The 11873-nt window shown below is 54.3% G+C and overlaps 3 protein-coding genes across 3 annotated transcripts; all 3 read right to left on the reverse strand.

The window, feature by feature from the left end:
- Positions 1 to 418: 418 nt before the first annotated feature.
- LOC133263797 (feather keratin 1-like) lies at positions 419 to 1083 on the reverse strand. Its single transcript, XM_061443666.1, has 2 exons — positions 1005 to 1083; positions 419 to 786 (listed from the first exon to the last, which is right to left on the reverse strand). Exons 1-2 carry the CDS (start codon positions 1081 to 1083, stop codon positions 419 to 421), a joined length of 447 nt encoding a protein of 148 aa, XP_061299650.1.
- Positions 1084 to 7160: 6077 nt separating this feature from the next.
- Positions 7161 to 7485, reverse strand: LOC133263809 (feather keratin 1-like). Its single transcript, XM_061443678.1, has one exon. It carries the CDS (start codon positions 7483 to 7485, stop codon positions 7171 to 7173), a length of 315 nt encoding a protein of 104 aa, XP_061299662.1. The 3' UTR covers positions 7161 to 7170.
- Positions 7486 to 10589: 3104 nt separating this feature from the next.
- Positions 10590 to 11343, reverse strand: LOC133263801 (feather keratin 1-like). Its single transcript, XM_061443669.1, has 2 exons — positions 11163 to 11343; positions 10590 to 10933 (listed from the first exon to the last, which is right to left on the reverse strand). Exons 1-2 carry the CDS (start codon positions 11257 to 11259, stop codon positions 10590 to 10592), a joined length of 441 nt encoding a protein of 146 aa, XP_061299653.1. The 5' UTR covers positions 11260 to 11343.
- Positions 11344 to 11873: the final 530 nt, after the last annotated feature.

Consider the following 11873-nt stretch of genomic DNA (forward strand, 5'->3'; position numbering starts at 1 on the left):
AATGAAAATGTAAGAGCAGCAAAAGCACCAAGTGGAAGTGAGACAGTCTGAGGTACAAGGAGTGCGACCATGAGCAGAAGACTTCTGCTTACAGTTCTTCCTGCCCTGCAGCGCAAGCAGCATAGCAGAGGTCCCCCAATGTTCTTTGACTTGTTAGAAGGGGTTTGCAGCAGAGAGTCCTGGGCACAGGCAAAGAAATGATGCAAAGAAGGAAGTAGTACAACAGGAGGAGGTGCAGGGGCAATATTTTCAGGCATCCTGGGCAGGCCCTGTGCGCTGTTTCTTCTCTTGGTGTCTCAAGATGAGGAGCTGTGGACAGCAGGTCCACATGTCAGGAACTGCCCAGAACTGCATCCTCAGACCTTGCCATGGCTTCGAGGGTTTCGGTGGCTGGCTTCATGCGTGTTGTCAATGGCCCTTAGCAGATGTTGTATCCCCTTCCTCTGCCGTAGCAGCCCAGGCCTCCGAAGCCGTAGCCAAGGCCGTAGCCGAAGCCCCCAGAGGAGACGGGCACTCCCTGGGCGCTGAGGACGTTGCCCACGGCAGCGGATGAGGAGGATCCGACGGCGGTGCTCTGGGGGAAGGAGCTGAGGATGGGTCCTGGCAGGGTGACCAGCACGGTGGAAGGCTGGATGACGACGCGGGAGTCCTCGCACTGCCTGACACAGGGCTCGTTGCAGCTGTTGGCCAGCGGGGTGGGTCCGCAGGGGCGGCAGAGGTCGTAGCAGGCCATGTCTGTGGTGTGGAGGGGCCCTGGCAGAGGAGAGGAGAGAATGGAAGAGAGGGTGTGGGGAGAGCGGAGGGCGTGGGCGTGCTAGGGGCGGTGGTGCAGGAGGGCGAGGCAGTGGGGAGGCTGGTGTGGGGCTGTGGTGCTGGGGAGGCGTGAGGGGTGCTGAGGCTGGGGCAGAGCGTGCTGGAAGAGCCGGGGCAGGGGGGCAGGAGCAGAGGGCAAGGGGCTTGAGGCTCACCTTGTTGAGCGCGCAGGAGAAGGCGTCAGTAGAGGCGAGTGAGGGACAGAGGCTCTGGGCCGGCTTTTATGCTGGTCCTGCAGTGCCTGATGGGGCTGAGACAGCCTTTGTGCATGACAGCATGTTTGTGCAAGCAGCTGGTGCATGTCAGATCCTTGCAGGTAATTACCTGTGGTTGTGTTTTCCTTCCAAGAATTCTGGAAGTTCATGTCGTCCTGTTGAGGACGTGTCCTTCTGGCCCTGGCGGCAGCTTTCAAGTATTGGAGACCAAAGGCTTGGTGTTGATGGTGCATGTCAGGGCATTTGGCAGAACATGCAGCAAAAGCATTGGAGTGCTGGGGGTGTCATCATTGATTTCACCCTGTGGCACTCGTGTCTGTGGTTTGTGGGTTTCTTGCAGTGCTTCCTGATGCCTGAAATAGAGCTCATCCCTTTGTATCAGTGAGAAAATCAGGAGAGTGGATGGCACACTAATGGCTGGTCAGGCTGATCTGTGCCCAGTGTTAGGCTCCATTTATGTTTCTCAGATTTACAGGTCAAACTCTTCTGTTAGTTCAAGTTTATGTCCTAAGGTGATAATGACATACAAAGAAGAAATAAGAAACCGGGGCACTACCCATTTTTGCCCAGTGCAGGTTAAGTTTTAAATTCACTTCTTCAGCATCCATGTCATGACTTACAACATCTGAGTCTTCACAAAGTGTACTTATGAGCAAAAATATGTAATTACCTGCCAATGGTAAGAGCACTTGGTGCCCAGCCAAGTTGAACCCACCACAGAGCCCCATCTTCACAGGAGAACAGGGTGACAGGCTTGTTCCTGCACCTCATCTCCATTGCCTTGTACAGGGCCTCATTGTGCCACTGTGAGGAGGATTGTGACCGCATAGTGGGGGCTTTCTATGTGACTCAGAGCAGAGGGATGGTGGCTTGCGTGCCCTGCAGAGGGGGTCCAAGTCCACAGCAGTAGGGAGGATGGTTGTTCTGGAGACTTCATGCACTGCTGGACCCTGCAGTGAAAAGGGGCTGAACCCAGGATGCCATGATAGGCCCAAAGGCATCATTTGTGGACCCCATAGGGAGATGAGACCATGGCCTGGGGACTGTGATGTGAATGGAATGGGGACCGTGAACCCAGGATGTCAGTGCAACAGGGACCCACACTGGAGTCAGAGGAGGATCCCAGAGCAATGAGGTTGGTGAGCTGGGCCCACTGTATGGGGTTATCCACAATCCTTGCAGCAAGGGGGTAAGGGGCCATGAATCCCTGTGTGGGTGGCCTTGGGACCCCTGCCAGATGTGCCCATGAGCCTGGGGCAACATCTTCAGAGGCACGTTCAGGGGAACGTTGTCATGTTCAAGATTGTTGATCCATTTGGTGCCTCAAACTACTGTGTCACATTGTGGAAGCAACCCAGAAGCCTGTCTTTGATGCTAGTGGTGGCATACTTCCCAGAAGACATGGCCTTTTTGCACTTACATGGATGACCTTCTGATCCCTGACTTAGTGCTGGGTGAAGTTGGACAAGCCTTGGTAGAAGAAAGGGAGAGGAGGCATGACAGACTGGGATGGAGGAGAACTTTATTGAGGCAAGAGGAATTATGAAGAGGGGACCCCATATCCTCACAGCATTGTTTCACTGGTCTGGGCATTGGAGCTTTGCTGGCCGTGATGGGCCTGCCCCTCCCATCGCATCCGGTCCCTCTCTGCCTTGCTGCCAGGTTTTGGCCTGTCCTTTCCCTTTGGATGTGCTCTGTTGTTGTCTTGGTGGCCTTTGGACTTGGAAGGTGTTCACTGGGTGAGTGCTTTTATGTGGAATTTTTTTGTTAGCCGTTATTCTGCTGTGGTGCCTTCCGTGAGAAGGTGCCTGAAGCTTTCTCCAAGTCCAATGGAGCCTGTGGGAAGGATTCACATAAGCTCATGGAGAGCTGTTTCGTGTGGCAGGGGCCCCAGAATGGAGCAGGTGAAGAGTGTGAGGAGGGTGGAGGGACAGAGACAATGTGGGGTGAAGTGACCACAGTTCCCCTTCCCATCCCTCTGTGCTGTTTTGGGCAAGGGATTAAGTAATTTAGGAGGGAAGATGAACGTTGAAGAAGGGAGAGGTTGGGGGAAGGTGTTTTAAGATTTGTTTTAATTTCTCATAGTTCTACTCTGACTTTTGATTTTGGTAAATGAATTTCGCTGAGTCAAGTCTGTTCTGCTGCCACTGGAAAGCAGTGAGTGATGTCCATGTTCTTACCTCAATTCGGGAGACTTTCATCTTATTCTTCTCTCCCCTGTCCTCTTGAGGAAGAGGAGTGATAGAGCAGCTCAATGAGTGCTTGTTGCCAGGCCAAGCTCCATTCACGGAGCCCCATCTTTGCAGCAGAGCTGGCTCACAGGCTTGGTTCTGTACTTGTCCTCAGTGCCCCATGGAGGGCGTTGCTGAACGAAGTTGAGGAGGATTGTGTCCTAACAGCAGGGGCTTTCTGTGTGACCTCAGAGCAGAGGAGTGATGGCTTGGGGTTCCCTGCAGAGGTGGTCCAGAGACTCTGCAGCAGGGAGGATGGTGATCAGGAGATCCTCTGCATGGGTGACTGCTAGGCATCTTGGTGAAGAGTTGCTGATGGCTTCGGGAAACTCCAAGTCATCATTTGTGGACTCCACAGCAAGGTGAGACCAGGGCCTGGTAATTCTGGCATGTGTGGAATGGGAACCAAGCAGCCAGAAGGACAGTGAAATAAGGACGCACACCTGGGTCAAAGGAGGATCTCGGAGCAGGAAGGGTGGTGATCTGCACACACTGCATGGGATACCCAAGGTCCTTGCAGCAAGGGGCCCCGGGACCATGATTCTCTCAGTGGGTGGCCCTGGGACTCCACCCAAATGGTCTCAAGAGTCTGTGGTGATTCCATCAGATGCATGCTCATAGGAGTGTTGTCATGTTCAAGACTGTCTTTGAGCCAGCACTTCCTCAAACCTCTATCATGTTGTTGCCCTGGGTTCAGCAGTAGCAGTCATGTTTCTCCTCCTTGGTAGCTGGTGCAGTGCAGTGTTTTGACTTTCGTCTTGGGAACAGAGCTGATAACACTGATGTTTTGGTTTGGCCAAGGACTTTGTGAGCCTTATGCTCTGCCAGGGAGGAGGGGAAGCCAGGAGGAAGCAGAGACAGGACACCTGACCCAAACTGACCAAAGAGCTATTCCATACCACAGCACGTCATGCCCAGGATGTAACTGGGAGTTAGCCGGAAGGGCTGGGAGACTGCAGGGTTGGAGGAGGTATGGGTCAGTGCTTGGTGGGGCTGAGGGGGGCAAGTTATCGGTCGGCTGGTGCTGAGGTGTTGTATTCTCTTCCCTTGTTATTTCCTTTATCATTGTTATTATTGGTGGTAGCAGTAGTGATTTCTGTTATACCTTAGTTACTAAACTGTTCTTATCTCAACCCGTGGGAGTTGCATTCTTTTGATTCTCCTCTCTGTCCCTCCGGGAGCAGGGGGAGGGCAAGAAAGGGGGGGGGAAGTGAGCGAATGAATTACCTGACTGGGTTTAAACCACGACAGTTCTTTTTGGCGCCCAACGTGGGGCTCGAAGGGTTGAGATAACGACAGATCTGACTGGATTAATAGTCACTCGTCGCAATGCTGATTTATTGGCTCTCAGAGTTGTTCTTCTTGATCTCACAACTTCAGAATGTTGTAACTTACGTAGAGCCGGTATTTGCTGTGTTAGTGTTTATCAAGTGTGGGGCCTGGGCTAAGGTTCTTGTCTCACTGTGCTTTATGGCAATGGCTTGTAACACGGGCGGGCTCCAGCAGCAGGGCGGGACGGACGTGGCCGTGGACTTGTACCTGGCCGTCCGGCTGCTCTTCACCGTCCTGGCCCTCGCCCTGCTCTCCATCTTCGTGAGGCTGCGGGGAGCCGAGGGGGAGCGGCCCCGGGAGCCGGCGGCAGCCGAAGCGGCCCGGGAGAGCGGCCCCGGGGACCAAGCGGCGGCTGGAGCGGGGCCGGACGCCGCGAAGGGACGGCTGCGGGTGGAGGAGGTCGGGGCGGTCGAGGAGCAGAAGGAGGCGGCTGCCGAGCAGCGGGAGAAGGCGGCGGAGGAGCCGAGTCCGGCGGAAGAGCCGAGCCCCGCGGAGGAGCTGAGCCCCGCGGAAGAGCCGAGCCCCGCGACGGCCGAGAGCATTCCCCGGAAGCCGCCCGCCGAGCCCCAGGAGGATGCAGGAGACCACGCAGCATTTCCCAGCGAGGCAGAGGAGGAAGAGCTGGACTCAGGAAAAGAGAAGCTGGCGGTGGGAGAGCCGGCAAGCACAGCAGCTACACCAGCCCCAGTGACAAGCACAGCAGCATCAACTGAGAGTTCTGAAGGTTTTGAATGGCCTTTGGGTACCCTTGGGACCTGCCTGCTGATTGTGATGGGGATCAGCATGTTGGCACACACACACACTGTGTTCTACCCACAACCATTTTGTCTGATCTCAAAAGTTAAGCAGAGTCAGGTTTGGGTCTTGTCTGGGGTTAGACAACAATATAGGGGGACCAAGAGATTTTCCCCAAGGCTGGAGAGTCATGAGTGTCAGGGTGTGTGGGACAGTATGGGCAAGTATCTAGTCCACTGGGCCCCTCCAGTGCTTTGGAAGCGTCGGAGATGGAAGGCAGCTGTATGGAGTCCCCAGCAACAAGCTGCAGAAACTGCTGAAGGGGACAGTGAATTATTTTGAGTCTGGTGGGCCCATGGCACTTCAGGCCATCAGAGCAGAGATGCAGCACAAAGATGGACTCATGATCAAGGGGTGGACTTAGCAATGGACACTATTGCCCAGGTTATTCACGAGTGTGAACACTGCACACAGTCTCTCCTGCTCTGGAAGACTGTTACAAGAGGTGGAGCCTGACATCATGGACCAGATGGACTCAGCAGCTTTATAGGGACTGGTCCATGCAGTAAGATAAGAGTGCACCGAGATAAGAGTGATGGTATATTGAAAATGTGGGAACTGAGCATGACGTGAATGGTATGGAATAAGGGGTGGATAATGTCCTGGGTTCAGCAGTAGCAGTCATTTTTTCTCCTTCTTGGTAGCTGGTGCAGTGCAGTGTTTTGACTTTCAGCACGGGAACAGAGCTGATAACAAGGATGTTTTGGTTTGGCCAAGGACTTTGTGAGCCTTATGCTCTGCCAGGGAGGAGGGGAAGCCAGGAGGAAGCAGAGACAGGACACCTGACCCAAACTGACCAAAGAGGTATTCCATACCACAGCACGTCATGCCCAGGATGTAACTGGAAGTTAGCCGGAAGGGCTGGGAGACTGCAGGGTTGGAGGAGGTATGTGTTGGTGCTTGGTGGGGCTGAGGGGGGCGAGTTATCGGTCGGCTGGTGCTGAGGTGTTGTATTCTCTTCCCTTGTTATTTTCTTTATCATTGTTATTATTGGTGGTAGCAGTAGTGATCTGTGTTATACCTTAGTTACCAAACTGTTCTTATCTCAACCTGTGGGAGTTGCATTCTTTTCGATTCTCCTCTCTGTCCCTCCGGGAGCAGGGGGAGGGCAAGAAAGGGGGGGAAGTGAGCAAACGAGTTACCTGACTGGGTTTAAACCTCGACAGTTGTGAAAGCACCCCAGGTGGGAGCCGTTGTTGGTTGTGGTGGTATATTTCCCAGGAGAATCCTGGTGGCCTTTTTCACCTGACGGCCTGTTGAGCCCTGGCTTTGTGCTGCGTGGAGTTGGAAGAGCTTTGCTAGAAGAAAGGGCCAGGAGGTGTCAGAGGTTGGGATGCAGAACTTTATTGAAACAAAAGTTTCAAAATGGAAATATGCAGGCATAAGGAGGAAGAGAGCTGAGGTGCAAGTATGGTGACCATGCACTGAGGTCTTCTGCATGCAGTGGATTTTGTCAGAGCAGCAAGGTCTTTCAGTCTTGACTGGAGATAAAACAACTGGAGGTCTCCCGCTGCTGTTTAGCCTGTAAGATACTGGTGGGGCACACAGTTCCGCACACAGCAGATGGGGTGGTGCAGAGAAGGAATTTGGAGAAGAGGGAGACATCCATGGGCCATGTTACCAGGCAGCCTGGTAAGGCCCCTTCTCTGCTTGCTTAGTGCCAGAAGAGAAGGAGCTGCGGAAGGTGAACTGGTGTGCCAGCATTACCCCAGGCGTGCATCCACAGTCCATACCTTTGCTTCTAGAATGTAAGTGAGCGGTTTCAGGCGTGCTGTCAATGGCCCTTAGCAGATGTTGCAGCCTCTTCCTCTGCCGTAGCAGCCCAGGCCTCCGAAGCCGTAGCCAAGGCCGTAGCCGAAGCCCCCAGAGGAGACGGGCACTCCCTGGGCGCTGAGGACGTTGCCCACGGCAGCGGATGAGGAGGATCCGACGGCGGTGCTCTGGGGGAAGGAGCTGAGGATGGGTCCTGGCAGGGTGACCAGCACGGCGGGAGGCTGGATGACGACGCGGGAGTCCTCGCACTGCCTGACACAGGGCTCGTTGCAGCTGTTGGCCAGCGGGGTGGGTCCGCAGGGGCGGCAGAGGTCGTAGCAGGCCATGTCTGTGGTGTGGAGGGGCCCTGGCAGGGGAGAGGAGAGGAGAGAATGGAAGAGAGGGTGTGGGGAGAGCGGAGGGCGTGGGGGTGCGAGGGGCGGTGGTGCAGGAGGGCGAGGCAGTGGGGAGGCTGGTGTGGGGCTGTGGTGCTGGGGAGGTGTGAGGGGTGCTGAGGCTGGGGCAGAGCGTGCTGGAAGAGCCGGGGCAGGGGGGCGGGAGCAGAGGGCAAGGGGCTTGAGGCTCACCTTGTTGAGCGCGCAGGAGAAGGCGTCAGCAGAGGCGAGTGAGGGACAGAGGCTCTGGGCCGGCTTTTATGCTGGTCCTGCAATGCCTGAGGGGGCTGAGACAGTCTTTGTGCATGACAGCATGTTTGTGCAAGCAGCTGGTGCATGTCAGATCCTCGCAAGCAATTAGTGTTGGTTGTGTTTTCCTTCCAAGAGTTCTGGAATTTAATGTCCTCCTGTTGAGGACGTGTCCTTCTGGCCCTGGCGGCAGCTTTCAAGTATTAGAGACCAAAGGCTTGGTGTTGATGGTGCATGTCAGGGCATTTGGCAGAACATGCAATGAAAGTATTGGAGAGTTGCGGTGTCATCATTGATGTCATCCTGTGCCACTCATGTCTGTGCTTTGTGGGTTTCTTGCAGTGCTTCCTCATGGCTGAAATAGAGCTCATCCCTTTGTATCAGTGAGAAAATCAAGAGGGCAGATCTGGCACAGTAGAGGCTGGACAGCCTGATCAGTGCCCAGTGTTAGGCTCCATTTACGATTCTGAGATTTACAGGTCAATCTTTTCTGTTAGTTCAAGTTTATGTCCTAAGGTGATAATGACATACAATGAAGAAATAAGAAACCGGGGCTGTACCCATTTTTGCCCAGTGCAGGTTAAGATTTAAATTCACTTCTTCAGCAGACAAGTCATAACCTACAACATCTGAGTCTTCTCATAGTGTACTTATGAGCAAAAATATGTAATTACCTGCCAGTGGTAAGAGTGCTCCTTCTTCCTGCTCTGTCATGCTTTGGATTTTACTTGTGTCACTCCTGGAAACACGAAAGCCTCAGCATTCCAGGAGCTGCTGGATCTACTTCAAAAGAATTTAAGGGTTAGCTGATGCTTTGTACCTTCCAGATTGGAGGTTTGGTCTGATGCCTTTCCAAATGTAGTGGTTTCTGAGTGAACTGCCAGACAAAAGGTGATGTGCAGGAGACAGCAGTTTCCAGGTGATAATGGCTGCATAATGCCCCTACAGCCCTTTCTTGCCACGTGTTCTGCCTAAATGGTGCCTCATTTTGACCTCATGGCGCTGCTCCCAGCATACCTCAGGCCCCACCAGAAGCTGGGGCAGCCAAAATCAGAGCAAGAGTTGAGTGAACAGTCACATGCACCCCAGGATGCGGTTTGCCCCCTTGTGTGCCAGGGCACACTGCTGACTCCTATTGAACCTGCTGCCAGGCAGCACCCCCAGGTGCCTTTCTGCAGGGCTGCTCTCCAGGAACTCCTCTCCCAGGCTGTGCTTGTGTCCAGCATCGCTCCATCCCAGGCGCAGAATCCAGCATTTGTGCTTCTTACATTTCATGCCCTTGATGGTTGCCCAATGCTGCAACCTATCTAGATCCTTCTGCAAGACCTCTTGTCCTTCAAGAGAATCAACAGCAACTCCCAGTCCCATCAGCAAGCTTGTGAACAGTGCATTCAACTGCTGCCTGTAGAGGTGTGATAAAAATATTGTCCAGAAATGACCCTGGAATGGTGCCCTGGGGAATATTGCAGGTGACCATTCACAAAGCACATCTGGCTCCATTCAATTTGAGACTTTCAGCCCTGCTCTTGAGGAGTTCTTTATCCAATGTATGGTGTACCTGCTCATGTCACATTTGAGCAAGTTGTCCAGGAGGATGTTGTGAAGGACAAGAGTTCAGCCAGGGCAGATGCCAAGTCTTGTTTGTGGGGAGAAGTGACCCCGTGTAGCAGGAATATCTGTGGGACCAATGGGTTAGAAACCGTCTTAGGAGAGAATGACGTTGTGGTGTAGTGGAGCAGAAATGGACCATGAGATGACAACCTACCCTTGTAAGAAAAGGGTCCACCAGTCTCCAGGGCTTCATTCAGTGGTGCTGCAGTGGGTAAGGGGAGGGCAGCATCCCTTGCTTGTCAGAAATGTTGAGGAGAATGCCATGTGGGATTCATTTCTTGGTGCCCCAGTGAGGAAGGACTTGGACTTTCTGGAGCAGGAGCAGTGCAGGGTCACCAAGAGCCTGGAGGGTCTGCATCATCTTTCATAGAGAAGAGGTTGAGAAGTGAACCACCCAAGAGAGGAGGATGTGCAGGGTGCCCATCATCAATGGGAGTAAAGCCGCTGATGGCAGGGAAAGAAGTGGTGGGAACCCAGCTCTTGTCACTGGTGTGCACAGGCAGAAGAGGCTGCCCTGGGTACAAGGGGAAAGAGATGGGATTGCATGGGCAAAACAGGCAAGCCTTTTGCCTGTGTGGAAGGGCAAAGAGTGGAAGAGGTGGTGGAGTCTCTGTGCTGTGAGCTACTGAAAACCCAACTGGCCATGGTCCCACACATGCAGCTCCAGTTGTCCTGTTCATGAAAAGGGATTAAGTCAGCTCCTCTGGAGAGGTTCCTGCTGTTGAAAGTGATTCTGAGGAGACTCGGGCTGGCATGTTGGAGAATTTATTGAAACAAAAGAATGAAAATGTAAGAGCAGCAAAAGCACCAAGTGGAAGTGAGACAGTCTGAAGTGCAAGGGGTGCAACCATGAGCAGAAGACTTCTGCTTACAGTTCTTCCTGCCCTGCAGCGCAAGCAGCATAGCAGAGGTCCCCCCATATTCTTTGACTTGTAAGAAGGGGTTTGCAGCAGAGAGTTGTGGACACAGGCAAAGAGATGATGCCAAGAAGGAAGTAGTACAACAGGAGGAGGTGCAGGGGCAATATTTTCAGGCATCCTGGGCAGGCCCCGCGCTGTTTCTTCTCTTGGTGACTCGAGACGGGGAGCTGTAGACGGGAGGTCCCCATGTCAGGAACTGCACAGAACTGCATCCTCAGACCTTGCCATAGCTTCGAGGGTGTGGGTGGCTGGCTTCATGCGTGATGTCAATGGCCCTTAGCAGATGTATCCCCTTCCTCTGCCGTAGCAGCCCAGGCCTCCGAAGCCGTAGCCAAGGCCGTAGCCGAAGCCCCCAGAGGAGACGGGCACTCCCTGGGCGCTGAGGACGTTGCCCACGGCAGCGGATGAGGAGGATCCGACGGCGGTGCTCTGGGGGAAGGAGCTGAGGATGGGTCCTGGCAGGGTGACCAGCACGGCGGGAGGCTGGATGACGACGCGGGAGTCCTCGCACTGCCTGACACAGGGCTCGTTGCAGCTGTTGGCCAGCGGGGTGGGTCCGCAGGGGCGGCAGAGGTCGTAGCAGGCCATGTCTGTGGTGTGGAGGGGCCCTGGGAGAGGAGAGGAGAGGAGAGGAGTGAATGGAAGAGAGGGTGTGGGGAGAGCGGAGGGCGTGGGGGTGCGAGGGGCAGTGGTGCCGGAGGGGGAGGCAGTGGGGAGGCTGGTGTGGGGCTGTGGGTCTGGGGAGGCGTGAGGGGTGCTGAGGCTGGGGCAGAGCGTTCTGGAAGAGCCGGGGCAGGGGGTCAGGAGCAGAGGGCAAGGGGCTTGAGGCTCACCTTGTTGAGCGCGCAGGAGAAGGCGTCAGCAGAGGCGAGTGAGGGACAGAGGCTCTGGGCCGGCTTTTATGCTGGTCCCCGAGGGGCGGGACAGCCTTTGCGCATGGCAGCATTTGTCAGCAAGCAGCTGGTGCGTGCCACAGCCTGGCAAGTCATGAGCTGGGGCGTGTTCTCCTTCCCACAGTGCTCCCTTTGCATGTCCTCCTGGTGAGGACGTGTCCATCTGGCCCTGGCGGCAGCCTTGAAGTGCAAATATTAAAGGCCAAAGTGTTGGTGTTGACGGCACATTTCGTGACACTTGGCAAAACATGCAACCAAAGCATTGAAGAGGTGGGTTTCTGTGAGTGAGGTCACCTCTTAGCACTTTTGTGGTGTGGTTTGTTGGTGCCTTGTGAAGAGGTTTCCCATATCCTTGTAGCTGTGTCAGGGGAGGGCAGTTTGCAACAGCAGGCTGTGCTCCTGGAGGCTGTGCTTGAGATCTGGTTATTCCTGTGATGTGGGGAGCACTACCAATCCGTCCAAAAAAGTTTGCGTTGGCCCAATTTTAGTGCTACCCTCTTTTACGAGTGGCACGTTTGCAGCCTGGCCTCTGGTTTGCTGAAGTGCTTGATGTGGGGCACCTTGTAAGGAGACCACCTTTGTAAGGGTGTTCTACTTTGAAATGATGAGTTTTGTGGACAAGGAGAGTGCTGTTCTGTTGTTTACCTCAGTATTCCTGCAAAACCTT

This window comes from Pezoporus flaviventris, unplaced genomic scaffold (genome assembly GCF_033815535.1).
Source record: "Pezoporus flaviventris isolate CSIRO_AGI_PZ_B2104156 unplaced genomic scaffold, CSIRO_AGI_Pfla_v1 ptg000468l, whole genome shotgun sequence".
NCBI classification, from domain to species: Eukaryota; Metazoa; Chordata; class Aves; order Psittaciformes; family Psittacidae; genus Pezoporus; species Pezoporus flaviventris.